Source organism: Calonectris borealis, unplaced genomic scaffold (assembly GCF_964195595.1).
Source record: "Calonectris borealis unplaced genomic scaffold, bCalBor7.hap1.2 HAP1_SCAFFOLD_272, whole genome shotgun sequence".
In the NCBI taxonomy this organism is placed as follows: Eukaryota; Metazoa; Chordata; class Aves; order Procellariiformes; family Procellariidae; genus Calonectris; species Calonectris borealis.
The window spans coordinates 22,551-47,671 of record NW_027441656.1 but is presented as its reverse complement, the minus strand read 5'-3'; the positions used below and the strand labels follow the sequence as shown (position 1 = coordinate 47,671).

The 25,121-nt window shown below is 64.9% G+C and overlaps 1 protein-coding gene across 1 annotated transcript in view; it reads left to right on the top strand.

Moving 5' to 3' along the window:
- Window positions 1-5,149: 5,149 nt before the first annotated feature.
- The window catches only part of LOC142077483 (AP-2 complex subunit alpha-1-like), a 39,855-nt gene continuing 19,883 nt past the window's right edge, over window positions 5,150-25,121 (top strand). The window contains 10 exon segments of the mRNA XM_075139449.1: window positions 5,150-5,387; window positions 11,728-11,796; window positions 11,883-12,025; window positions 12,126-12,319; window positions 13,126-13,255; window positions 16,175-16,276; window positions 16,372-16,480; window positions 18,706-18,856; window positions 20,791-20,959; window positions 22,785-22,922. Of these exon segments, the coding sequence (XP_074995550.1) occupies window positions 5,321-5,387; window positions 11,728-11,796; window positions 11,883-12,025; window positions 12,126-12,319; window positions 13,126-13,255; window positions 16,175-16,276; window positions 16,372-16,480; window positions 18,706-18,856; window positions 20,791-20,959; window positions 22,785-22,922 (1,272 nt within the window). The 5' untranslated portion in view covers window positions 5,150-5,320.

The window sequence follows — 25,121 nt, the reverse complement described above, 5'->3', positions numbered from 1 at the left end:
TGGGGACACCAAGATGGGGTTGGGGACAGGGTTGGGGACATCAAGATGGGGTTGGGGACGTGGGGACACGGGTGGGGACAGGGTTGGGGCGATAGGGACAGGGTTGGGGACATGGGGAGGGGGTTGGGGACACCAAGATGGGGTTGGGGACAGGGTTGGGGACAGAGTTGGGGCCGTAGGGATGAGGTTGGGGACACTGGGAGGGGGTTGGGACCATGGGGACAGGGTTGGGGCCATAAGGACGGGGTTGGGGACACCAGGATGGGGCTGGGGCCATGGGGACAGGGTTGGGGACAGGGTTGGGGACACGGGGACAGGGTTGGGGACAAGGACACAGGGTTGGGGCCATGGGGACAGGGTTGGGGACACCAGGATGGGGTTGGGGACACAAGGACAGGGTTGGGGACAGGGTTGGGGCCGTAGGGACGGGGTTGGGGACGTTGGGAGGGGGTCGGGGTCATGGGGACGGGGTCAGTGACAGGGTTGGGGACCCGGGGGGTTGGGGACACCAGGGGGGGCTTGGGGACCCGGGGGGGGTTGGGGACCGGGGGGGGTTGGGGACCCGGGGGGGTTGGGGACACCAGGGGGCTTGGGGACCCGGGGGGGGTTGGGGACACCGGGGGGGGTTGGGGACCCGGGGGGGTTGGGGACACCAGGGGGGGGTTGGGGACACCAGGAGGGGGTTGGGGACACCAGGGGGGGTTGGGGACCCGGGGGGGTTGGGGACGCGCCCCCCGCGGTGACGGTGGCCCCGCTGTCCCCAGCCCCCCCCCCGGGGCGTGGCCGGCGCTGGACGCGGAGGAGGTGCTGAGCCGGGCGGAGGGGCTCTTCCTGCAGCTGGCGGCCGCCCCCGTGAGCCCCCCCCCGACCCCCCCGACCCCCCACTGACCCCCCCAGTGCCCCCCTGACCCCCCCGACCCCCCCACTGACCCCCCCCAGTGCCCCCCCGACCCCCCCGACCCCCCCACTGACCCCCCCCAGTGCCCCCCCGACCCCCCCGACCCCCCCACTGACCCCCCCACTGCCCCCCCGCCCCCCCGACCCCCCCACTGACCCCCCCAGTGCCCCCCCGACCCCCCCCGACCCCCCCACTGACCCCCCCAGTGCCCCCCCTCCCCAGTCCGCCCCCGAGCCCCCCCCAAACTGACCCCCCCAGTGCCCCCCCGCCCCCCCAAACTGACCCCCCCACTGACCCCCCCAGTGCCCCCCCGACCCCCCCCAAACTGAACCTCCCAGTGCCCCCCCGACCCCCCCCACTGACCCCCCCAGTGCCCCCCCGACCCCCCCAGTGACCCCCCCGAGCCCCCTGACCCCGCCCCCCAAACCCTGCCCCCAACCCCGCCCCCGCCCTGCTTCCAAACCCCGCCCCTGCCCTAAACCCCGCCCCCAAACCCACCCCAAACCCCGCCCCAAACCCCGCCTCCATCCCACCCAAACCCCGCCCCTGCCCCAAACCCCGCCCCTGCCCCAAACCCCGCCCCAAACCCCGCCCCAAACCCCGCCCCATCCCAAACCCCGCCTTGCCAGATCCCAAACCCCGCCCCCAAGCCCCCAACCCCACCCCCCCAAATTCTGCGCCCACCCCACCCTCAAACCCCGCCCCAAACCCCACCCCCAATCCCGCCCCGCCCCAAACCCCTCCCCAAACCCCACCCCAATCCCGCCCCGCCCCAAACCCCTCCCCAAACCCCACCCCAATCCCGCCCCGCCCCAAACCCCGCCCCCATACCCTCCCCCGTCCCTAACCCCGCCCTCCGCCCCAACCCCACCCCCAAACCCCGCCCATGCCCCAAACCCCGCCTTGCCAAACCCCAAACCCCGCCCCCAAACCCGCCCCAAACCCTGCCCCTCACCCCAAGCCCCGCCCCCAGCCCCGCCCCCAAGCCCCCCGCCCCGCCCCCAGCGCTGTCTCTCCCCCAGGAGCTGCCCCCCCCCCTGCAGGAGCTGCTGGGACTGGGGGGGCCCCCCCCGCGCCCCCCCCTGCACCCCGACAGCGCCGGGGACCCCCCCGCTGCCCCGCCCGGAGGGACCCCCCCGCTCTAGGGGGGCCCCCCCACCCCCAGCACCCCCAATTCGGGGGGGGGGGAGGGGGCTGGGTCCCCTCCTGGCGGGGGGGGGACACCCCGAAACTGGGGCCCCCCCGAAGCGGACGCTGTTTTGGGGGGGCCCCCCCCTTGTGCTGCATTAAAGTGTGGGAGCCGCCCGAGCCGGGGGGTTTTTGGGGGGCCCCGACGCCAGGGGTCCCTGCCCGCCCAGTACGGACACCCCAAACCAGTGCAGGCACCCCAAAACCAGTATGGATACCCCAAAACCAGTAGAGGCACTCCAAAACCAGTATGGACACCCCCAAACCAGTAGAGGCACCCCAAAACCAGTACAGGTACCCATAAACCAGTACAGACATCCCCAAACCAGTATAGGCACCCCCCAACCAGTACAGACACCCCCAAACCAGTATAGGCACCCCCGAACCAGTAATAACATGTCCAAACCAGTACAGACACCCCCAAACCAGTATAGGCACCCCCAAACCAGTATGAACACATCCAAACCAGTACAGACACCCCAAACCAGTATAGGCACCCCCAAACCAGTATGAACACATCCAAACCAGTACAGACATCCCCAAACCAGTATAGGCACCCCCCAACCAGTACAGACACCCCCAAACCAGTATAGGCACCCCCAAACCAGTAATAACACGTCCAAACCAGTACAGACACCCCCAAACCAGTATAGGCACCCCAAAAGCAGTGTGGACATCCCCAAACCAGTATAGGCACCCCAAAACCAGTATGAACACCCCCAAACCAGTAGAAGCACCCCAAAACCAGTACAGGTACCCATAAACCAGTACAGACACCCCCAAACCAGTATAGGCACCCCCCAACCAGTACAGACACCCCCAAACCAGTATAGGCACCCCAAAAACAGTGTGGACACCCCCCAGTATGAACACCCCCAAACCAGTGTGGACACCCCCAAACACTAGTATAGCCACCCCAAAACCAGTATGGACACCCCCAAACCAGTAGAGGCACCCCAAAACCAGTACAGGTACCCATAAACCAGTACAGACACCCTCAAACCAGTATAGGCACCCCCAAACCAGTAATAACACGTCCAAACCAGTACAGACACCCCCAAACCAGTATAGGCACCCCCAAACCAGTAATAACACGTCCAAACCAGTACAGACACCCCCAAACCAGTATAGGCACCCCCAAACCAGTATGAACACATCCAAACCAGTACAGACATCCCCAAACCAGTATAGGCACCCCCAAACCAGTATGAACACATCCAAACCAGTACAGACATCCCCAAACCAGTATAGGCACCCCCCAACCAGTACAGACACCCCCAAACCAGTATAGGCACCCCCAAACCAGTAATAACGCGTCCAAACCAGTACAGACACCCCCAAACCAGTATAGGCACCCCAAAAGCAGTGTGGACACCCCCAAACCAGTATAGGCACCCCAAAACCAGTATGAACACCCCCAAACCAGTAGAAGCACCCCAAAACCAGTACAGGTACCCATAAACCAGTACAGACACCCCCAAACCAGTATAGGCACCCCCAAACCAGTATGAACATGTCCAAACCAGTACAGACACCCCCAAACCAGTATAGGCACCCCAAAAGCAGTGTGGACACCCTAATACCAGTATAGGCACCCCCAAACCAGTATAGGCACCCCAAAACCAGTGCGGACCCCTTCAGACCAGTGCGGACCTCCCCAAACCAGTACAGACACCCCAAAACCAGTATAGACACCCCGAAACCAGTACAGGCACCCATAAACCAGTACGGACTCCTCCAAACCGCTATGGACACCCCCAAACTGGTATAGGCACCCCCAAACCAGTATGAACACCCCCAAACCAGTATAGACACCCCCAAACCAGTATAGGCACCCCAAAAGCCGTGTGGACACCCTAATACCAGTATAGGCACCCCCAGACCAGTACAGACACTGCCGAACCAGTATACATACCCCCAAACCAGTACGGATGCTCCCAAACGAGTACAGGCACCCCAAAACCAGTACAGGCACCCCAAAACCAGTATGGATATCTCCAAACCAGTATAGGCACCCCCAAACCAGTAGGGACACCCCCAAACCACTACATGCACCCCAAAACCAGTACAGACACCCCCAAACCAGTATGGGCACCCCGAAACCAGTACAGGCATCCCCAAACCAGTATAGACGTCCATAAACCAGTGCAGACACCCCAAAACCAGTACAGTCACCCCCAAACCAGTACAGGCACCCCCAAACCAGTATGGACACCCCGTCTATTAGAGTTAAGGGGGTGCTTATACTGGTTTGGAGGTGTCCGTACTGGTTTGGGGTTACTGGGGGGTCCTGGGGGGGGTTATACTGGGAGCACTGGGGGTTACTGGGGGTTACTGGGGGGATTACTGGGAGCACTGGGAGCCCTGGGGGGGTTATACTGGGAGCACTGGGGGTTACTGGGAGCACTGGAGGTTACTAGGGGGGTTACTGGGAGCACTGGGAGCCCTGGGGGGGTTATACTGGGAGCACTGGGGGTTACTGGGAGCACTGGAGGTTACTAGGGGGGTTACTGGGAGCACTGGGAGCACTGGGGGGGTTATACTGGGAGCACTGGGGGCCCCGCCCACCCCGCTCTAGCCCCCGATAGAGGCCCCGCCCTGTGACCCGCCCCCCAGGCACCGCCCCCTCGCACCCACCCCGGAACTGCGGGTCTCCACTATCCAATCAGCAGGTGCGAACGGGGCGGTGGCACCGCCCACGGCCGTGGGACGGGCCAATCAGTGGGTGCGCTTGCGGCGGGGGCGGGGCTGGAGGAGAGCGGTGAGGGGCGCATCCAATGAGGCTGCGGCGGGGACGAGGGGGCGGGGAGGGGGAGCGTCACGCCCAGCCAATGGGCGTGAGCATTTCAGACCTTGCAGCAAGCGCAGCCAATCAAAAGGCGGTGAGGGGGCGGGCCGGCGAGCTTCAGCCAATAGAAAGAGAGCGAAGGCGGGCCTTCTCGTGAACGAGCTGTCGCTCCACCAATGGGGGCAGCACGGCTGAGACCAGGGGAAGGCGGGGCTGCCTGTGATTGACGTTCGGCGGCGCCAAGGCGGAGGCGGCGGGGGCGGTGCAGCGGCGGCGGCGCCCAATGGGAACGGCGGCGCTGCTGTGAGTGGCGGCGGCGACGGCCAATGGGAACGGGCGTTGGCCGGCGGTAGCGGCGGCGGCAGCGGCGGAGGCGCAGGGCGACCGGAGCGGTGCGGGGCAGGTGGGAGCGGGGCCGAACCGGGCCGGAGCAAGGGGCCGCCGCCATGCCGGCCGTGTCCAAGGGCGACGGGATGCGGGGACTGGCGGTCTTCATCTCCGACATCCGCAACTGTGAGCGGGGGCGGCCGGGGGGGGTCCCTGAGGGGAGAGGGGGCGGCCCGGGGGTCCCTGAGGGGGAGCGGGGGGGCGTCTGAGGAGAAAAGGGCTGTTTGGGGGGGGCTCTGAGGGGGGAGAAGCTGTTTCTGAGGAGAAGAAGTCAGGTTTAGGGCTGTCAGTGGGGCCAGGAGGCGGTTTGAGGGGGCTGGGGAGGAGAGAGAGGCAGTTTGGGGGGGCTTTGAGGAAGAAGAAGGGATTTCTGAGGTGAAAAGGTCTGTTTTGGGGGGGCTCTGAGGGGGGAAGCGGCGGTTGAGGGGGCTCTGAGGGGGGAGTAGCTATTTCTGAGGAGAAAAAGTCCGTTTTGAGGGTATCAGAGGGGAGAAGAGGGGTTTGGGGGGGTCTCTGGGAGGGGGTGGGTGTTTCTGAGGAGAAAAGATGCGTTTTTGGGGGTGTTCGAGAGTAAAACCCCCCGTTTAAGGCTCCGTGAGGGGGGAGGAGGCGGTCTGGGGGGGGGCTCTGAGGTGGGAGAAGCTGTTTCTGAGGAGAAAAAGTCCGGTTTAGGGCTGTCAGTGAAGCCAGGAGGTGGTTTGAGGGGGCTGTGAGGGGGGGGGAGAGGCGATTTGGTGGGGTTTGAGGAAGAAGAAGGGATTTCTGAGGTGAAAAGGTCCAGTTTTGGGGATCCCTTACGGAGGAGGAGACAATTTGAGGGGTCTGTGAGGGGGGAGATGCTATTTTTGAGGCAAAAAGGTCCATTTTGGGGGGCTCTGGGGAGAAAGGGGGCGGCTTGGGAGAGCTCTGAGGGGGGATTAGGTATTTCTGAGGCGAAAAGATGCGTTTTTGGGGGTCTGTGAGGGGAAATGTTAGGTTTTAGGGGTCCCTGAGGGGGGAGGAGGTGGATTGAGGGGGAAGGGTATTTGTGAGCAGAAAAAAATGCGTATTGGGGGTCTCTGAGAGAAAAAGGTGGGTTTGGGGGTGTCCCTGAGGCAGTAGGGGGTATTTCTGAGGAGAAAAGATGTGGTTTTGGTGTCTATGAGGTGAGTAGGTGGATTTTGGGGGTCCGTGAGGAGAAGGAGGTGGTTTGGGGGGTTCTGGTGAGGGAGAAGCTATTTCTGAGGAGAAAAGGTCCATTTTGGGGATCTCTGAGGGGAGAAGAGTTTTGGGGTTGTCTCTGGGAGGGGGTGAGTGTTTCTGAGGAGAAAAGGTCCTTTTTTGGGGGTGTTTGAGAGGAAAAGCCCTGGTTTGACAGTCCTTGAGGGGGAGGACGTGGTTTGGGGGGGCTCTGGGGGGGGGAAAGCTGTTTCTGAGGAGAAAAAGTGAGTTTTAGGGCTGTCAGTGAGGCCAGGGGGCGGTTTTGGGGGCTTTGAGGAAAAAAAGCGTATTTCTGAGGAGGAAAAGTCCGTTTTTGGGGTCTGTTATGGGAGAGGAGGCGATTTATGGGTCTGTGAGGGGGGAGATGCTATTTTTGAGGCAAAAAGGTCCATTTTGGGAGGGCTCTGAGGGGGGGATTAGGTATTTCTGAGGTGAAAAGTTGCGGTTTTTGGGGGTCTGTGAGGGGAAAAGTTGGGTTTTAGGGGTCCCTGAGGGGGAGGAGGCTGTTCTGCGGGGAAGGGTATTTGTGAGGAGAAAAAACTGCGTATTGGGGGTTTCTGAGAGAAAAAGGTGGGTTTGGGGTGTCCCTGAGGCAGTAGGAGGTATTTCTTAGGAGAAAAGATGTGTTTTTGGTGTCTATGAGGTGAGTAGGTGGATTTTGGGGGTGCGTGAGGAGGGAGGAGGCGGTTTGGGGTGGCTCTGAGGGAGGAGATGCTCTTTTTGAGGAGAAAAGGTCCTTTTTTGTGGGTGTTTGAGGGGAAAAGCCCCAGTTTGAGGGTGTGTGAGGGGTGAGGAGGCGGTTTTGGGGGCTCTGAGGGGGGAAGCTATTTCTGAGGGGAAAAGGTCCATTTTGGGGCTGTCAGTGAGGCCGGGGGGCAATTTTGGGGGGTTTTGAGGAAGAAAAGCGTATTTCTGAGGAGGAAGAGTCTGTTTTTGGGGTCTGTTATGTGAGAGGAGGCGATTTATGGGTCTGTGAGGGGGGAGATGCTATTTTTGAGGCAAAAAGGTCCATTTTGGGGGACTCTGTGGGGAAAGGGGGCGGCTTGGGAGGGCTCTGAGGCGAAAAGATGCGTTTTTGGGGGTCTGTGAGGGGAAAAGTTGGGTTTTAGGGGTCCCTGAGGGGGGAGGAGGTGGTTTTGCAGGGAAGGGTGTTTGTGAGGAGAAAAAATGCATTTTGGGGGTTTCTGAGAGAGAAAAAGGCGGGTTTGGGGGTGTCCCTGAGGCAGTAGGGGGTATTTCTGAGGAGAAAAGATGGGTTTTTGGTGTCTATGAGGTGAGTAGGTGGATTTTGGGGGTGCGTGAGGAGGGAGGAGGCGGTTTGGGGGGTTCTGAGGGAGGAGATGCTCTTTTTGAGGAGAAAAGGTCCGGTTTTGGGGTGTTTGAGAGGAAAAGCCCCGATTTGAGGGTGTGTGAGGGGTGAGGAGGTGGTTTTGGGGGGCTCTGAGGGGGGAGAAGCTACTTCTGAGGGGAAAAGGTCCATTTGGGGCTGTCAGTGAGGCCAGGGGGTGGTTTTGGGGAGTTTTGAGGAAAAAAAGCGTATTTCTGAGGAGGAAGAGTCCGTTTTTGGGGTCTGTTATGGGAGAGGAGGCGATTTATGGGTCTGTGAGGGGGGAGATGCTATTTTTGAGGCAAAAAGGTCCATTTTGGGGGACTCTGTGGGGAAAGGGGGTGGCTTGGGAGGGCTCTGAGGGGTGATTAGGTATTTCTGAGACAAAAAGATGCGTTTTTGGGGGTCTGTGAGGGGAAAAGTTGGGTTTTAGGGGTCCCTGAGGGGGGAGGAGGCTGTTCTGCGGGGAAGGGTATTTGTGAGGAGAAAAAACTGCGTTTTGGGGGCCTCTGAAAGAAAAAGGTGGGTTTGGGGGGTCCCTGAGGCAGTAGGGGGTATTTCTGAGGAGAAAAGATGGGTTTTTGGTGTCTATGAGGTGAGTAGGTGGATTTTGGGGGTGCGTGAGGAGGGAGGAGGCGGTTTGGGGTGGCTCTGTGGGAGGAGATGCTCTTTTTGAGGAGAAAAGGTCCGGTTTTGTGGGTGTTTGAGAGGAAAAGCCCAGTTTGAGGGTGTGTGAGGGGTGAGGAGGCGGTTTTGGGGGGCTCTGAGGGGGGAGAAGCTATTTCTGAGGGGAAAAGGTCCATTTTGGGGCTGTCAGTGAGGCCGGGGGGTGGTTTTGGGGAGTTTTGAGGAAAAAAAGCGTATTTCTGATGAGGAAAAGTCCATTTTGGGGTCTGTTATGGGAGAGGAGGTGATTTGAAGGGTCTGTGAGGGGGGAGATGCTATTTTTGAGGCAAAAAGGTCCATTTTGGGGGACTCTGTGGGGAAAGGAGGTGGCTTGGGAGGGCTCTGAGGGGGGATTAGGTATTTCTGAGGCGAAAAGATGTGGTTTTGGGAGTCTGTGAGGGGAAAAGTTGGGGTTTAGGGGTCCCTGAGGGGAGAGGAGGCGGTTTGAGGGGAAGGGTATTTGTGAGGAGAAAAAACTGCATTTTGGGGGTTCTGAGAGAAAAAGGTGGGTTTGGGGGTGTCCCCGAGGCAGTAGGGGGTATTTCTGAGGAGAAAAGATCTGGTTTTAGTGTTTTTAAGGGCAGTAGGTGGATTTGGGGGTCCGTGAAGAGGAGGAGGTGTTTTGGGGGGGCTCTGAGCGAGGAGATGCCCTCTCTGAGGGGAGAAGAGGGGATTTGGGGGGTCTCTGGGAGAGGGGAGGTATTTCTGAGGAGGAAAGATCCATTTTTGGGGCTGTTTGAGAGGAAAAGCCTCCGTTTGAGGGTGTGTGAGGGGTGAGGAGGTGGTTTGGGGGGGCTCTGAGGGGGGGGAAGCTATTTCTGAGGAGAAAAAGTCCATTTTGGGGGTCCGTGAGGGGAGAGGTGGCAGTTTGGGGGTTCTGTGAGGGGAAAGATGCTATTTTTGAGGCGAAAAGGTCCATTTTGGGGGACTCTGTGGGGAAAGGTGGCGGCTTGGGAGGGCTCTGAGGGGGGATTAGGTATTTCTGAGACAAAAAGATGCGTTTTTGGGGGTCTGTGAGGGGAAAAGTTGGGTTTTAGGGATCCCTGAGGGGGGAGGAGGTGGTTTTGCATGGAAGGGTATTTCTAAGGAGAAAAAACTGCGTTTTGGGGGTCTCTGAAAGAAAAAGGTGGGTTTGGGGGTGTCCCTGAGGCAGTAGGGGGTATTTCTGAGAAGAAAAGATGTGTTTTTGGTGTCTATGAGGTGAGTAGGTGGATTTTGGGGGTGCGTGAGGAGGGAGGAGGCGGTTTGGGGTGGCTCTGAGGGAGGAGACGCTCTTTTTGAGGAGAAAAGGTCCTTTTTTGGGGGGTGTTTGAGAGGAAAAGCCCCGCTTTGACAGTCCTTGAGGGGGAGGACGTGGTTTGGGGGGGCTCTGAGGGGGGAAAGCTGTTTCTGAGGAGAAAAAGTGAGTTTTAGGGCTGTCAGTGAGGCCAGGGGGCGGTTTTGGGGGGTTTTGAGGAAAAAAAGCGTATTTCTGAGGAGGAGGAGTCCGTTTTTGGGGTCTGTTATGGGAGAGGAGGCGATTTATGGGTCTGTGAGGGGGGAGATGCTATTTTTGAGGCAAAAAGGTCCATTTTGGGGGGCTCTGTGGGGAAAGGTGGCGGCTTGGGAGGGCTCTGAGGCGAAAAGATGCGTTTTTGGGGGTCTGTGAGGGGAAAAGTTGGGTTTTAGGGGTCCCTGAGGGGGGAGGAGGTGGTTTTGAGGGGAAGAGTATTTGTGAGGAGAAAAACTGCATTGTGGGGGTTTCTGAGAGAAAAAGGTGGGTTTGGGGGCGTCCCTGAGGCAGTAGGGGACATTTCTGAGGAGAAAAGATCTGTTTTTGGTGTCTATGAGGTGAGTAGGTGGATTTTGGGGGTCCGTGAGGAGGGAGGAGGCGGTTTGGGGGGGTTCTGGTGGGGGAGAAGGTATTTCTGAGCAGAAAAGCTGCATTTTGGGGCTCTCCCAGGTGGGAAAAGGGGTTTTGGGGTTGTCTCTGGGAGGGGGTGGGTGTTTCTGAGGAGAAAAGGTCCTTTTTGGGGGGTATCTGAGAGGAAAAGTCCCATTTTGAGAGTCTGTGAGTGGGGAGGAGGAGGTTTGGGGGGGCTTTGTGGGGGGAGAAGCTATTTCTGAGGAGAAAAAGTCCGTTTTAGGGCTGTCAGTGAAGCCAAGAGGGGGTTTGTGGGGGCTGGGGGGGGGGGAGAGGGGATTTTGGGGGGCTTTGAGGAAGAAGAAGGGATTTCTGAGGAGAAAAGGTCCGTTTTCGGGGGTCCCTGAGGGGGGAGGAGGTGATCTGAGAGAGAAGAGTATTTCTGGGAAGAAAAAAATCTGCTTTCTCTGAGAGAAAAAGGTGGGTTTGGGGGGTCCCTGAGGCAGTAGGGGGTATTTCTGAGAAGAAAAGATGCGTTTTTGGTGTCTTTGAGGGGAGCAGGTGGATTTTGGGGGTGCGTGAGGAGGGAGGAGGTGGTTTGGGGGGGTTCTGGTGGGGCAGCAGATATTTCTGAGGAGAAAAGGTCCATTTTGGGGGTCTGTGAGAGAAAAAGACGGGTTTGGGGGAAAGTCTGAGAGGGAAGGAGGTATTTCTGAGGAGAAAAGGTCCATTTTTGGGGGGTCTGTGTGGGGAAAAGTTGGGGTTTGGGGGGTCTCTGAGGCAGGAGGAGGCGGTTGGGGGTGGCTCGGGGCGGGGGTGTTGGTATTTTTGAGGAGAAAAGATGCGTTTTGGTGGTCTGTGATGGAAAAAGTTGGGTTTGGGGGGGTTCTGAGGGGAGATGGGCGCGGTTTTGGGGGTCTCTGAGGGGAGATGGGGCGGATTTGGGGGGCTCTGAGGGGAGATGGGGCAGTTTGGGGGTCTCTGAGGGGAGATGGGGGCGGTTTTGGGGGGTCTCTGAGGGGAGATGGGGCAGATTTGGGGGGCTCTGAGGGGAGATGGGGCGGTTTTCGGGGGCTCTGAGGGGAGATGGGGGCGGTTTTGGGGGTCTCTGAGGGGAGATGGGGGCGATTTTGGGGGTCTCTGAGGGGAGATGGGGACGGTTTTGGGGCGCTCTGAGGGAGATGGGGCAGTTTTGGGGGGTCTCTGAGGGGAGATGGGGGCGGTTTTGGGGGGTCTCTGAGGGGAGATGAGGGCAGTTTTGGGCAGTCTCTGAGGGGAGATGGGGGCAGATTTGGGGGGTCTCTGAGGGGAGATGGGGGCGGTTTTGGGGATCTCTGAGGGGAGTTGGGGGCAGTTTTGGGGGGTCTCTGAGGGGAGATGGGGGCGGTTTTGGGGGGACATTCACCTCCTCTTTCGGCCCCCCCCCCCAGGCAAGAGCAAAGAGGCCGAGATCAAGCGCATCAACAAGGAGCTGGCCAACATCCGCTCCAAGTTCAAGGGTGAGTCCAGGGGGGGCCATGGGGTCCCCAAACCCCCCCCAAGGGCCCCCCCAAACCCCCCCGCTGTCCCCCCCCCCTCCCCGCAGGGGACAAGGCGCTGGACGGTTACAGCAAGAAGAAGTACGTCTGCAAGCTGCTCTTCATCTTCCTCCTGGGCCACGACATCGACTTCGGGCACATGGAGGCCGTCAACCTTCTCAGCTCCAACAAATACACCGAGAAGCAGATCGTGAGTGGGGCAAAGTGGGGCACCCCCCGCAGGGATTTGGGGGTGTCCCCCCTCGCCGCTGACACCCCCCTGCCTGTGCGCCCCCCCCCCCCACCCCCAGGGCTACCTGTTTATCTCGGTGCTGGTGAACTCCAACAGCGAATTGATCCGCCTGATCAATAACGGCATCAAGAACGACCTGGCCAGCCGCAACCCCACCTTCATGTGCCTGGCCCTGCACTGCATCGCCAACGTCGGCAGCCGCGAGATGGCCGAGGCCTTCGCCGCCGAGGTGCCCCGCGTCCTGGTGGCGGGGTGAGCCCCTGGCGGGGTGGCACTGGGGGGGGGGTACTGGTGGCCCTAAGGGGGATACTGGGGGAGATTGGTGGTCCCAGGGGGGTTGCTGGGGGAGACTGAAAGCCACAGAGGGGGTTACTTGGGGCACTGGGGGGGTACTGGGGGAGACTGGTGGTCCCAGGAGGGTTACTGAGGGCACTGGGGTGTACTGGGGGAGACTGGTGGCCCAGGGGGGGTTACTGGGGGAGACTGGTGGCCCCAGAGGGGGTTACTGGGGGCACTGGGGGGATACTGGGGAAGACTGGTGGCCCCAGGGGGGTTGCTGGGGGAGACTGGAGGCCTCAGGGGGGATACTGGGGAAGACTGATGGCCCAGGGGGGGTTACTGGGGGAGACTGGGGGAGACTGGTGGCCCCAGAGGGGGTTACTGGGGGTACTGGGGGAGACTGGTGGCCCGAAGGGGGATACTGGGGGAGACTGGTGGTCCCAGGGGGATTGCTGGGGGACACTGGAGGCCACAGAGGGGGTTACTGGTGGCCCCAGGGGGGGTTACTGGGAGTACTGGGGGGGCACTGCTAGTTACTGGGGAAGACTGGTGGCTCTAGGGGGGGTTGCTGGGGGAGACTGGGGGAGACTGGAGGCCCCAGGAGCGTTACTGGGCGAGACTGATGGCCCCAGGGTGGTTACTGGGGGGCACTGGTGGTTACTGGGAGGGGGGAGGCCTGGAGAGTTAGTGGGGAAACCGGAGGAGCCGTGCAGGGTCCCCGGGGGGGCGGGGCGGGCCCGCGGGGGGCGTGGCGTGGCTGAGCGCTGCCCCGCCCCCAGGGACACGATGGACAGCGTGAAGCAGAGCGCGGCGCTGTGCCTGCTGCGCCTGCACAAGGCCTGCCCCGACCTGGTGCCCGTCGGGGAGTGGACGGCGCGCGTGGTGCACCTGCTCAACGACCAGCACATGGTAGGGACCCCCGCCGCGGGGCGGTGGTGCGCCCGCCTGTCACCCGCTGTCCCCCTGGGCCGGGTGTTGGTACAGCCCGGGTGTCCCCCCCATCCCTGGCTGTGGTACGGCCCAGGTGTCACCCACTGTCCCCCCCTATCCCTGGCTGTGGTACAGGGCGGGTGTCCCCCCCCATCCCTGGCTGTGGTACGGCCCGGGTGTCACCCGCTGTCCCCCCATCCCTGGCTGTGGTACAGCCCAGGTGTCACCTGCTGTCCCCCCCATCCCTGGCTGTGGCACAGCCCAGGTGTCACCCACTGTCCCCCCCATCCCTGGCTGTGGTACGGCCCAGGTGTCACCTGCTGTCCCCCCCATCCCTGGCTGTGGTACGGCCCAGGTGTCACCCACTGTCCCCCCCTATCTCTGGCTGTGGTACAGCCCAGGTGTCACCCACTGTCCCCCCTATCTCTGGCTGTGGTACAGCCCAGGTGACTCCCGCCATCCCTGGCTGTGGTACAGGGCGGGTGTTCCCCCCCATCCCTGGCTGTGGTACGGCCCAGGTGTCACCCACTGTCCCCCCCATCCCTGGCTGTGGTACGGCCCAGGTGTCACCTGCTGTCCCCCCCATCCCTGGCTGTGGTACGGCCCAGGTGTCACCCACTGTCCCCCCCTATCCCTGGCTGTGGTACAGCCCAGGTGTCACCTGCTGTCCCCCTGTATCAGGTGTTGGTACAGCCCGGGTGTCCCCTCGCCATCCCTGGCTGTGGTACAGGGCGGGTGTCCCCCCCCATCCCTGGCTGTGGTACGGCCCAGGTGTCACCCACTGTCCCCCCCTATCCCTGGCTGTGGTACAGGGCGGGTGTTCCCCCCCATCCCTGGCTGTGGTACGGCCCGGGTGTCACCCGCTGTCCCCCCCATCCCTGGCTGTGGTACGGCCCGGGTGTCACCCGCTGTCCCCCCCATCCCTGGCTGTGGTACAGCCCAGGTGTCACCTGCTGTCCCCCCCATCCCTGGCTGTGGCACAGCCCAGGTGTCACCCACTGTCCCCCCCATCCCTGGCTGTGGTACAGCCCAGGTGTCACCCGCTGTCCCCCCCATCCCTGGCTGTGGTACGGCCCAGGTGTCACCTGCTGTCCCCCCCATCCCTGGCTGTGGTACGGCCCAGGTGTCACCCACTGTCCCCCCCTATCCCTGGCTGTGGTACAGCCCAGGTGTCACCTGCTGTCCCCCTGTATCAGGTGTTGGTACAGCCCGAGTGTCCCCTCGCCATCCCTGGCTGTGGTACAGGGCGGGTGTCCCCCCCCATCCCTGGCTGTGGTACGGCCCAGGTGTCACCCACTGTCCCCCCCTATCCCTGGCTGTGGTACAGGGCGGGTGTTCCCCCCCATCCCTGGCTGTGGTACGGCCCGGGTGTCACCCGCTGTCCCCCCCATCCCTGGCTGTGGTACGGCCCGGGTGTCACCCGCTGTCCCCCCCATCCCTGGCTGTGGTACAGCCCAGGTGTCACCTGCTGTCCCCCCCATCCCTGGCTGTGGCACAGCCCAGGTGTCACCCACTGTCCCCCCCATCCCTGGCTGTGGTACAGCCCAGGTGTCACCCGCTGTCCCCCCCATCCCTGGCTGTGGTACGGCCCAGGTGTCACCTGCTGTCCCCCCCATCCCTGGCTGTGGTACGGCCCAGGTGTCACCCACTGTCCCCCCCTATCTCTGGCTGTGGTACAGCCCAGGTGTCACCTGCTGTCCCCCTGTATCAGGTGTTGGTACAGCCCGGGTGTCCCCTCGCCATCCCTGGCTGTGGTACAGGGCGGGTGTTCCCCCCCATCCCTGGCTGTGGTACGGCCCGGGTGTCACCCACTGTCCCCCCCTATCCCTGGCTGTGGTACAGGGCGGGTGTTCCCCCGCATCCCTGGCTGTGGTACGGCCCGGGTGTCACCTGCTGTCCCCCCCATCCCTGGCTGTGGTACAGCCCAGGTGTCACCTGCTGTCCCCCCCTATCCCTGGCTGTGGTACGGCCCAGGTGTCACCCACTGTCCCCCCCATCCCTGGCTGTGGTACGGCCCGGGTGTCACCCGCTGTCCCCCTGTATCAGGTGTTGATACACCCCGGGTGCCCCCCCCCCATCCCTGGCTGTGGTACAGTCCAGCCCCCCCAGTGTCCCCCCCCCAGTGTCCCCCCCCCAGTGTCCCCCCCCCATGTCTGTCCCTTGTGCCCCCCAGGGGCTGCGTCCCTCCCCCTGTCCCCCCCATGGCCACGTGTCCCCCATGTCCCCTCCCCAGGGGCCATGTCCCCTAGTGTCCCCCTTCCCCCAGGGCCATGTCCCCTAGTGTCCCCTGTCCCCCTTCCCCCAGAGGCCATGTCCCCTAGTGTCCCCTGTCCCCCTTCCCCACGGGCCATGTCCCCTTGTGTCCCCCCCAAGGGGCCATGTCCCCTAGTGTCCCCTGTCCCCCTTCCCCAGGGGCCGTGTCCCCTTGTGTCCCCTTCCCCCAGGGGCCATGTCCCCTAGTGTCCCCTGTCCCCTCCCCAGGGCCATGTCCCCTAGTGTCCCCTGTCCCCCCCCCCCAGGGGCCATGACCCCTTGTGTCCCCCCCCAAGGGGCCATGTCCCCTTGTGTCCCCTGTCCCCTCCCCAGGGGCCATGTCCCCTTGTGTCCCCTGTCCCCTCCCAGGGCCATGTCCCCTAGTGTCCCCTGTCGTCCCCCCCCAGGGGCCATGACCCCTTGTGTCCCCCCCCAGGGGCCATGTCCCCTTGTGTCCCCTTGTGTCCCCTTCCCCCAGGGGCCATGTCCCCTAGTGTCCCCTGTCCCCCTTCCCCAGGGGCCGTGTCCCCTTGTGTCCCCTTCCCCCAGGGCCATGTCCCCTTGTGTCCCCCCCAAGGGGCCATGTCCCCTTGCGCCCCCTGCCCCCCCCCGCCGTCTCCCTGACCCCGCTGTCCCCGTCCCCAGGGGGTGGTGACAGCAGCCGTCAGCCTCATCACCTGCCTCTGCAAGAAGAACCCCGACGACTTCAAGACCTGCGTCTCCCTCGCCGTCTCCCGCCTCAGCCGGGTGAGGACCCCTCGGGCTGGGGGACACCTGGGTGCCCCCCGGGGCCCCCCCCAGAGTCCCCGGTGACACCCCTGTCCCCGTGTCCCCCCCCCCAGATCGTGTCCTCGGCCTCCACCGACCTGCAGGATTACACCTACTACTTCGTGCCGGCCCCCTGGCTCTCCGTCAAGCTGCTGCGCCTGCTCCAGTGCTACCCCCCCCCGGGTAGGGACCCCCGGGCGCATGGGTGCCCCCCACGTCCCCCCAAGTGCCGGGGTCCCACCCCTGGGTGCCCCTCCGGGTGCCTGGGTCCCCGCCCCTGGGTACACCCAGGGTATCTGGGTGCCACCCAGACCCCCCCCGGGTGCCTGGGTCCCGCCCCTGGGTACCCCCAGGGTATCTGGGTGCCCCCCAGACCCCCCCCGGGTGCCTGGGTCCCACCCCTGGGTACCCCCAGGGTATCTGGGTGCCCCCCAGACCCCCTCAAACCCCCCCGGGTGCCTGGGTCCCGCCCCTGGGTACCCCCAGGGTATCTGGGTGCCCCCCAGACCCCCCCCCGGGTGCCTGGGTCCCGCCCCTGGGTACCCCCAGGGTATCTGGGTGCCCCCCAGACCCCCCCCGGGTGCCTGGGTCCCACCCCTGGGTACCCCCAGGGTATCTGGGTGCCCCCCAGACCCCCTCAAACCCCCCCGGGTGCCTGGGTCCCGCCCCTGGGTACCCCCAGGGTATCTGGGTGCCACCCAGACCCGCCCCGGGTGCTTGGGTCCCGCCCCTGGGTACACCCAGGGTATCTGGGTGCCCCCCAGACCCCCCCCCGGGTGCCTGGGTCCCCGCCCCTGGGTACCCCCAGGGTATCTGGGTGCCCCCCAGACCCCCCCCGGGTGCCTGGGTCCCGCCCCTGGGTACCCCCAGGGTATCTGGGTGCCCCCCAGACCCCCCCAGGTGCCTGGGTCCCGCCCCTGGATACCCCCAGGGTATCTGGGTGCCCCCCAGACCCCCCCGGGTGCCTGGCTCCCGCCCCTGGGTACCCCCAGGGTATCTGGGTGCCCCCCAGACCCCCCCCGGGTGCCTGGCTCCCGCCCCTGGGTACACCCAGGGTATCTGGGTGCCCCCCAGACCCCCCCGGGTGCCTGGGTCCCGCCCCTGGGTACCCCCAGGGTATCTGGGTGCCCCCCAGACCCCCCCCGGGTGCCTGGGTCCCCGCCCCTGGGTACACCCAGGGTATCTGGGTGCCCCCCAGACTCCCCCGGGTGCCTGGGTCCTGCCCCTGGGTACCCCCAGGGTATCTGGGTGCCACCCAGACCCCCCCCCGGGTGCCTGGGTCCTGCCCCTGGGTACCCCCAGGGTATCTGGGTGCCCCCCAGACTCCCCCGGGTGCCTGGGTCCTGCCCCTGGGTACCCCCAGGGTATCTGGGTGCCCCCCAGACCCCCCCCGGGTGCCTGGGTCCCGTCCCTGGGTGCCCCCTCAGGTGCCTGCGTGCCCCCCAGACCCCCCCGGGTGCCTGGGTCCCACCGCTGGGTACCCCCAGGGTATCTGGGTGCCCCCCAGACCCTCTCAAACCCCCCCGGGTGCCTGGGTCCCACCGCTGGGTACCCCCAGGGTATCTGGGTGCCCCCCAGACCCCCCCGGGTGCCTGGGTCCCGTCCCTGGGTACCCCCGGGGTATCTGGGTGCCCCCAGAATCCCCCAGGCCCTCACGGGAGCCTGGGTCCCATCTCTGGGTGCCCCCCAGACCCGCCTGGGTGCCTGGGTCCCACACCTGGGTGCTTCTCCGGGTTCCTGGGTGTCCCCCAGACCCCCCCAACCCCCCCCAGGTGCCTGGGTCTCACCTCTGGGTGTCCCCCCCAGGCGTCTGGGTGCCCCCACACCCCCCAGGTGCCTGGGTCCCATCCCTGGGTACCCCCAGGGTATCTGGGTGCCCCCCAGACCCCCACAACCCCCCCCGGGTGCCTGGGTCCCATCCCTGGGTGTCCCCACAAACCCCCCCAGAGCCTGGGTCCCATCTCTGGGTGTCCCCTCGGGTGCCTGGGTGCCCCCCAGGCCCCCCCGGGTGCCTGGGTCCCGTTCCTGGGTGCCCCCCCAGGCACCTGGGTGCCCCCCAGGCCCCCCCAGGTACCTGGGTCCCACCCCTGGGTGCCCTGCCAGGCACCTGGGTGCCCCCCATACCCCCCTGGATGCCTGGGTCCCATCCCCAGGTGACCCCCTGGGCACCTGGGTGCCCCCCCAGATCCCCCCGGGTGCCTGGGTCCCACCCCTGGGTGCCCCCCTTAACCCCTGGGTGTCCCCAGCCCCCTGGGTGTCCCCAGTCCCCGGGGTGCCCTTGCTACCTTGGGGGGGTCCCCAAACCCTGGGGTCCCCTGGGTGTCCCGAGTCCCCTGGGTGCCCCCCGGTCCCCTGCGGGGGGGTCCCCAGACCCCGGGGTGCCCCCCCACGGCTGGGTGCCCCCCCAGAGGAGGCGGCGGTGAAGGGGCGGCTGGTGGAGTGCCTGGAGACGGTGCTGAACAAGGCCCAGGAGCCCCCCAAGTCCAAGAAGGTCCAGCACTCCAACGCCAAGAACGCCATCCTCTTCGAGGCCATCAGCCTCATCATCCACTACGACAGGTGCCACCCCCCGCGTCCCCCCCGTCCCCTCTGTGTCCCCCCCATGTCCCCCCCCGTCCCCTCTGTGTCCCCCCGTGTTCCCCCCCGTCCCCTCTGTATCCCCCCGTGTCCCCCCCGTCCCCTCTGTGTCCCCCTCTGTGTCCCCCCCGTCCCCTCTGTGTCCCCTCTGTGTCCCCCCCGTCCCCTCTGTGTCCCCCCCGTCCCCTCTGTGTCCCCCCCATGTCCCCCCCGTCCCCTCTGCGTCCCCCCCGTCCCCTCTGCATCCCCCTCCATCTCCTCTGTCTCCCCCCGTCCCCCCCGTGATGTCCCTTGTGCCCCCACACGTTCCCCCATGTCCCTTGTCCCCCATGATGTCCCCTGACCCCCCATGTCCCCCCCATGATGTCCCCTGACCCCCATGTGTCCCCCCCATGATGTCCCCTGACCCCCCATGTCCCCCCATGATGTCCCCTGTCCCCCCATGTGTCCCCCCATGATGTCCCCTGTCCCCCCATGTGTCCCCCCCGTGATGTCCCTTGTGCCCCCACACGTTCCCCCATGATGTCCTTTGTCCCCCCATGTCCCTTGTCCCCCATGATGTTCTCTGTACCCCCATGTGTCCCCCCATGATGTCCCCTGACCCCCCATGTGTCCCCCCCATGATGTCCCCTGACCCCCCATGTCCCCCCCATGATGTCCCCTGACCCCCCACATGTCCCCCCCATGATGTCCCTTGTGCCCCCACACGTTCCCCCATGATGTCCTTTGTCCCCCCATGTCCCTTGTCCCCCACGATGTCCCCTGACCCCCCATGTGTCCCCCACGATGTCCCCTGACCCCCCATGTGTCCCCCATGATGTCCCCTGTCCCCCCATGTGTGTCCCCCCATGATGTCCCCTGACCCCCCATGTGTCCCCCACGATGTCCCGACCCCCACGTGTCCCCCCCACGATGTCCCCTGACCCCCCACGTGTCCCCCATGATGTCCCCTGCCCCCCAAGTGTCCCCCCCATGATGTCCCCTGACCCCCCACGTGTCCCCCCCATGATGTCCCCTGACCCCCCACGTGTCCCCCATGATGTCCCCTGTCCCCCATGATGTCCCCTGTCCCCCCACGTGTCCCCCCCATGATGTCCCTTGACCCCCCACGTGTCCCCCATGATGTCCCCTGCCCCCCAAGTGTCCCCCCCATGATGTCCCCTGACCCCCATGTGTCCCCCATGATGTCCCCTGTCCCCCATGATGTCCCCTGTCCCCCCACGTGTCCCCCCCATGATGTCCCCTGTCCCCCCACGTGTCCCCCCATGATGTCCCCTGTCCCCCCAAGTGTCCCTCCATCACATCACGTCCCCCCATGTCCCTTGTCCCCCAGGATGGCCCCTGTGCCCCCACGTGTCCCCCCCCATGATGTCCCTTGTGCCCCCACATATCCCCCCATGATGTCCCCTGTCCTTCACGTTTTTCCCATGATGTCCCCTGTCCCCCCATGTCCCTTGTCCCCCACAATGTCCCCTGTCCCCCCACGTGTCTCTCCACGATGTCCCCTGTCCCCCGATGTGTCCCCCCATAATGTCCCTTGTGCCCCCATGTCCCCTGTCCCCCACGATGTCCCCTGTCCCCCGATGTGTCCCCCCATGATGTCCCCTGTCCCCCCATGTGTCCCCCCATGATGTCCCCTGTCCCCCCATGTGTCCCCCCCATGATGTCCCTTGTGCCCCCACACGTTCCCCCATGATGTCTCGTCTCCCCATGTCCCTTGTCCCCCACAATGTCCCCTGTCCCCCCATGTGTCCCCCATGATGTCCCCTGACCCCCCATGTGTCCTCCCCATGATGTCCCCTGTCCCCCCATGTGTCCCCACCATGATGTCCCCTGTCCCCCACGATGTCCCCATCCCCCACATCCCCCCACGACGTCCCCTGCCCCCCCCCCCGCTGACCCCCCTGTCCCCTCAGCGAGCCCAACCTGCTGGTCCGGGCCTGCAACCAGCTGGGGCAGTTCCTGCAGCACCGCGAGACCAACCTGCGCTACCTGGCGCTGGAGTCCATGTGCGCCCTGGCCAGCTCCGAGTTCTCCCACGAGGCCGTCAAGACCCACATCGACACCGTCATCGGGGCCCTCAAGGTGAGGGGCGGGGCCTGGGCCGTGGGGCGGGGCCGTGGGGCGGGGCCTGGCCCGGGGAGGCGGGGCCTGGCCAGCTCCGAGTTCTCCCACGAGGCCGTCAAGACCCACATCGACACCGTCATCGGGGCCCTCAAGGTGAGGGGCGGGGCCTGGGGCGGTGGGCGGGGCCGTGGGGCGGGGCCTGGCCCGGGGAGGCGGGGCCTGGCCAGCTCCGAGTTCTCCCACGAGGCCGTCAAGACCCACATCGACACCGTCATTGGGGCCCTCAAGGTGAGGGGCGGGGCCTGGGGCAGTGGGCGGGGCCGTGGGGCGGGGCTTGTCCCGGGGAGGCGGGGCCTGGCCAGCTCCCAGTTCTCCCACGAGGCCGTCAAGACCCACATCGACACCGTCATCGGGGCCCTCAAGGTGAGGGGCGGGGCCTGGGCCGTGGGGCGGGGCCGTGGGGTGGGGAGGCGGGGCCTGGCCAGCTCCGAGTTCTCCCACGAGGCCGTCAAGACCCACATCGACACCGTCATCGGGGCCCTCAAGGTGAGGGGCGGGGCCTGGGGCAGGGGGCGGGGTCGTGGGGCGGGGCCTGGGGCGGTGGGCGCAGTCATGGAGGCGGGGCCTGGCCAGCTCCGAGTTCTTCCCTTCAAGACCCACATTGACAAGGTGAGGGGCGGGGCCTGAGGCAGTGGGCGCGGTCATGGAGGCGGGGCCTGGCCAGCTCTGAGTTCTTCCCTTCAAGACCCACATTGACAAGGTGAGGGGCGGGGCCTGGGGCGGTGGGTGGGGCCGTGGGGCGGGGCTTGTCCCGGGGAGGCGGGGCCTGGCCAGCTCCCAGTTCTCCCACGAGGCCGTCAAGACCCACATCGACACCGTCATCGGGGCCCTCAAGGTGAGGGGCGGGGCCTGGGGCGGGGGGCGGGGCCTGGGGCGGTGGGCGCGGTCATGGAGGCGGGGCCTGTCCAGCTCTGAGTTTTTCCCATCAATACCCACGTTGACAATGTGAGGGGCGGAGCTTTGGAGGTGGGTGGGCCTAGGGGAGAGGCGGGGCCAGCCGCAAGTCCTCCCACATCAATGCTGTCATGATGGGGGGGCGGAGCCCTGAGGTTGGGTGAGGTCCTGGGGGTGGAGCTTGTGAGTGGGTGGGGCCTGAGCGTCATGGCTGCCCTCAAGGGCAGGTGGGGCTGGGGCTGGGGTCTGGGCAGGGTGGAGGTGGGGCCTGACCCACAGGGTGGGTGTGGTGGGGGTGGGGCCTTGGTGTGGAGGCGGAGCTTGGCCCTCAAGGTAAGTTGAAGGGGTGGGGCCTGGTGGAGAGCGCTGAGGGGGTGGGGACTCATGGGGGAGGGGCCAGGCCCCGGAGGCGGGGCCTGGTGCTTCCCCCTCTGCCTTCTGCTGGGACTGTGAGGGGGTGGGGCCTCACAAATGGGGGTGGAGTCTAGCCGAGGGGGCGGGGCTAGGCCTTGGTGCTACCTCTTTCATGCCAGCCATGGAGGGGCGGAAGCTGGAGGAGGTGGGGCTTGGCACAGGGGCGTGGCCAAGGCTTGGGGGCAGGTCTTAGTGTGCTGCCTCCTCAATGCCAGCCAAGGCAGGAGAAGCCTGGGGGGGTGGGGCTATATAAAGAGGGCGGTGCCTAACAGAGGAGGCGGAGTCTCACAGATGGGGCGGGGCCCAGCGAAGGGGGAGTGGCCAAGGCTTGGGGGTGGGGCAAGCGGTTGGGGGTGGAGCTTTGTGCAACCTCAGTGGGATCCAAGGAGGGAAACTGGGGGGGGGGGGGTGTGCTTCTCAGAAGGGGCGTGGCCTAGGGAAGGGGCGTGGTTTAACGCCCCGCCCCCCCCCCCAGACGGAGCGGGACGTGAGCGTGCGGCAGCGGGCGGCCGACCTGCTCTACGCCATGTGCGACCGCAGCACCGCCCAGCAAATCGTGGCCGAGATGCTGAGCTACCTGGAGACGGCCGACTACGCCATCCGCGAGGAGATCGTGGGTCCTGGGGCCCCCCAACACCCCCCGCGGGACCCCCGAAACCCCCCACGGGACCCCCAACCCCCCCCACGGGACCCCCAAGACCCCTGAGGGCCCCCCCCCCCCCCCCAAGACCCCCAGGAGACCCCGAAGACCCCCAAAGATGTCCCAGTACCCCAAGGGGATGCTCCCAAGACTCCGAGGGGATCCCCCAAACTGCGGAGGGTCCCCCAAAATCCTCAAGGGGATGCCCCAACCCCCCCTAGGGGCCTCCCTAGACCCCCAGGGACCCCCCCGATACCCCTGAGGACCCTCAAAACCCCCGAGGGGACCCCTCAAAACCCCCAAGGGGCCTCTCAAAACCCTCAAGGGGAACCCCAAGGGACCCCCAAAAGCCCCGAGGAACCCCTGAAAACCCCCAAGGGGACACCCTAAAACCCTGAGGAACCCCCAAAAGCCCCAAGGGGACCTCCAAGGGACCCCCAGGAGCCCCCTGTAGACGCCAATGAGATCCTCAAAAGCCCCGAGGGATCCCCAAAACCCCGAAGGAACCCCCTAAAAGCCCCAAGGGCCCCCCTTAGACCTCAAGGGGACCCCCAAAAGCCCCAAATGATCCCCCAAACCCCCAAGAGGACCCCCAAGGGGACCCCCAAAAGCCCCGAGGACCCCCAGAAAACCCCCAAGGGGACACCCCAAAACCCCGAGGGACCCCCAAAAGCCCTGAGGGACCCCCCAAAAGCCCCAAGAGGAACCCCGAGGGACCCCCAAAAGCCCCAGGAGACCACCTAAAAGCCCCAGGCGGAGCCCCCAAAACCCCTGGGGGATCCCTAAAAGCCTTAAGTGATCCCCAAAATCCCCAAGAGGAACCCCAAGGGACCCCCAAAAGCCCCAATGGACCCCCAAAACCCCCAAGGGGAACCCCAAGGGACCCCCAAAACCTCCAAGGGGAACCCCAAGGGACACCCAAAAGCCCCAAGAGGTATCCCCAAGGGACCCCCAAAACACCTGGGGGACACCCCAAAAGCACCAAGGGCCCCTCCTAGACCTCAAGGGGACCCCCAAAAGCCCCAAGAGGACCCGCAAGGGACCCCCAAAAGCCCCGAGGAACCCCAGAAAACCCCCAAGGCGACACCCCAAAACCCTGAGGGACCCCCAGAAGCCCCAAGGGGACCCCCAAAAGCCCCAAGAGGAACCCCAGGGGACCCCCAAAACCTCCAACGGCCTGCCCTAGACCTCAAGGGGACCCCCAAGAGGACCCCCAAGGGACCCCCAAAAGCCCCGAGGAAGCCATGAAAACCCCCAAGGGGACACCTCAAAACTCCGAGGAACCCCCAAAAGCCCCAAGAGGAACCCCGGGGGACCCCCAAAACCTCCAAGGGCCCCCCCTAGACCTCAAGGGGACCCCCAAAAGCCCCAAGAGGACCCCCAAGGGACCCCCAAAAGCCCCAGGAGACCACCTAAAAGCCCTAAAGGCCCCCTGTAGACTCCAAGGGGACCCCCCAACCCCCCAAAGGACCCCCCAAACCCCCAAAGGGACCCCCAAACCCCGCAAAGGACCCCCCAAAGGGACCCCTAAACCCCCCAAAGGACCCCCCAAACCCCCCCAGGGACCCCCCAAACCCCCAAAGAGACCCCCAAGGGACCCCCCAAACCCCCCGAAGGACCCCCTAAACCCCCCAAAGGACCCCCCAACCCCCTAAAGGGACCCCCAAACCCCCCAAAGGGACCCCCCAAACCCCCCCAGGGACCCCTAAACCCCCCAAAGGACCCCCCAAACCCCCCAAAGGGACCCCCCAAACCCCTCAAAGGACCCCCCAAACCCCCCCAGGGACCCCCAAACCCCCCAAAGGACCCCCCAAACCCCCAAAGGGACCCCCAAAGGACCCCCCAAACCCCCAAAGGGACCCCCAAACCCCCCAAAGGACCCCCCAAATCCCCCAAAGGGACCCCCCAAACCCCCCCAAGGACCCCTAAACCCCCCAAAGGACCCCCCAAAGGACCCCCCAAAGGACCCCCCAAACCCCCCCAGGGACCCCCCAAACCCCCCAAAGGACCCCCCAAACCCCCAAAGGGACCCCCAAACCCCCCAAAGGAACCCCCAAACCCCCCCAGGGACCCCCCAAACCCCCCAAAGGACCCCCCAAACCCCCCAAAGGGACCCCCAAACCCCCAAAGGGACCCCCAAACCCCCCAAAGGACCCCCCAAACCCCCCCAGG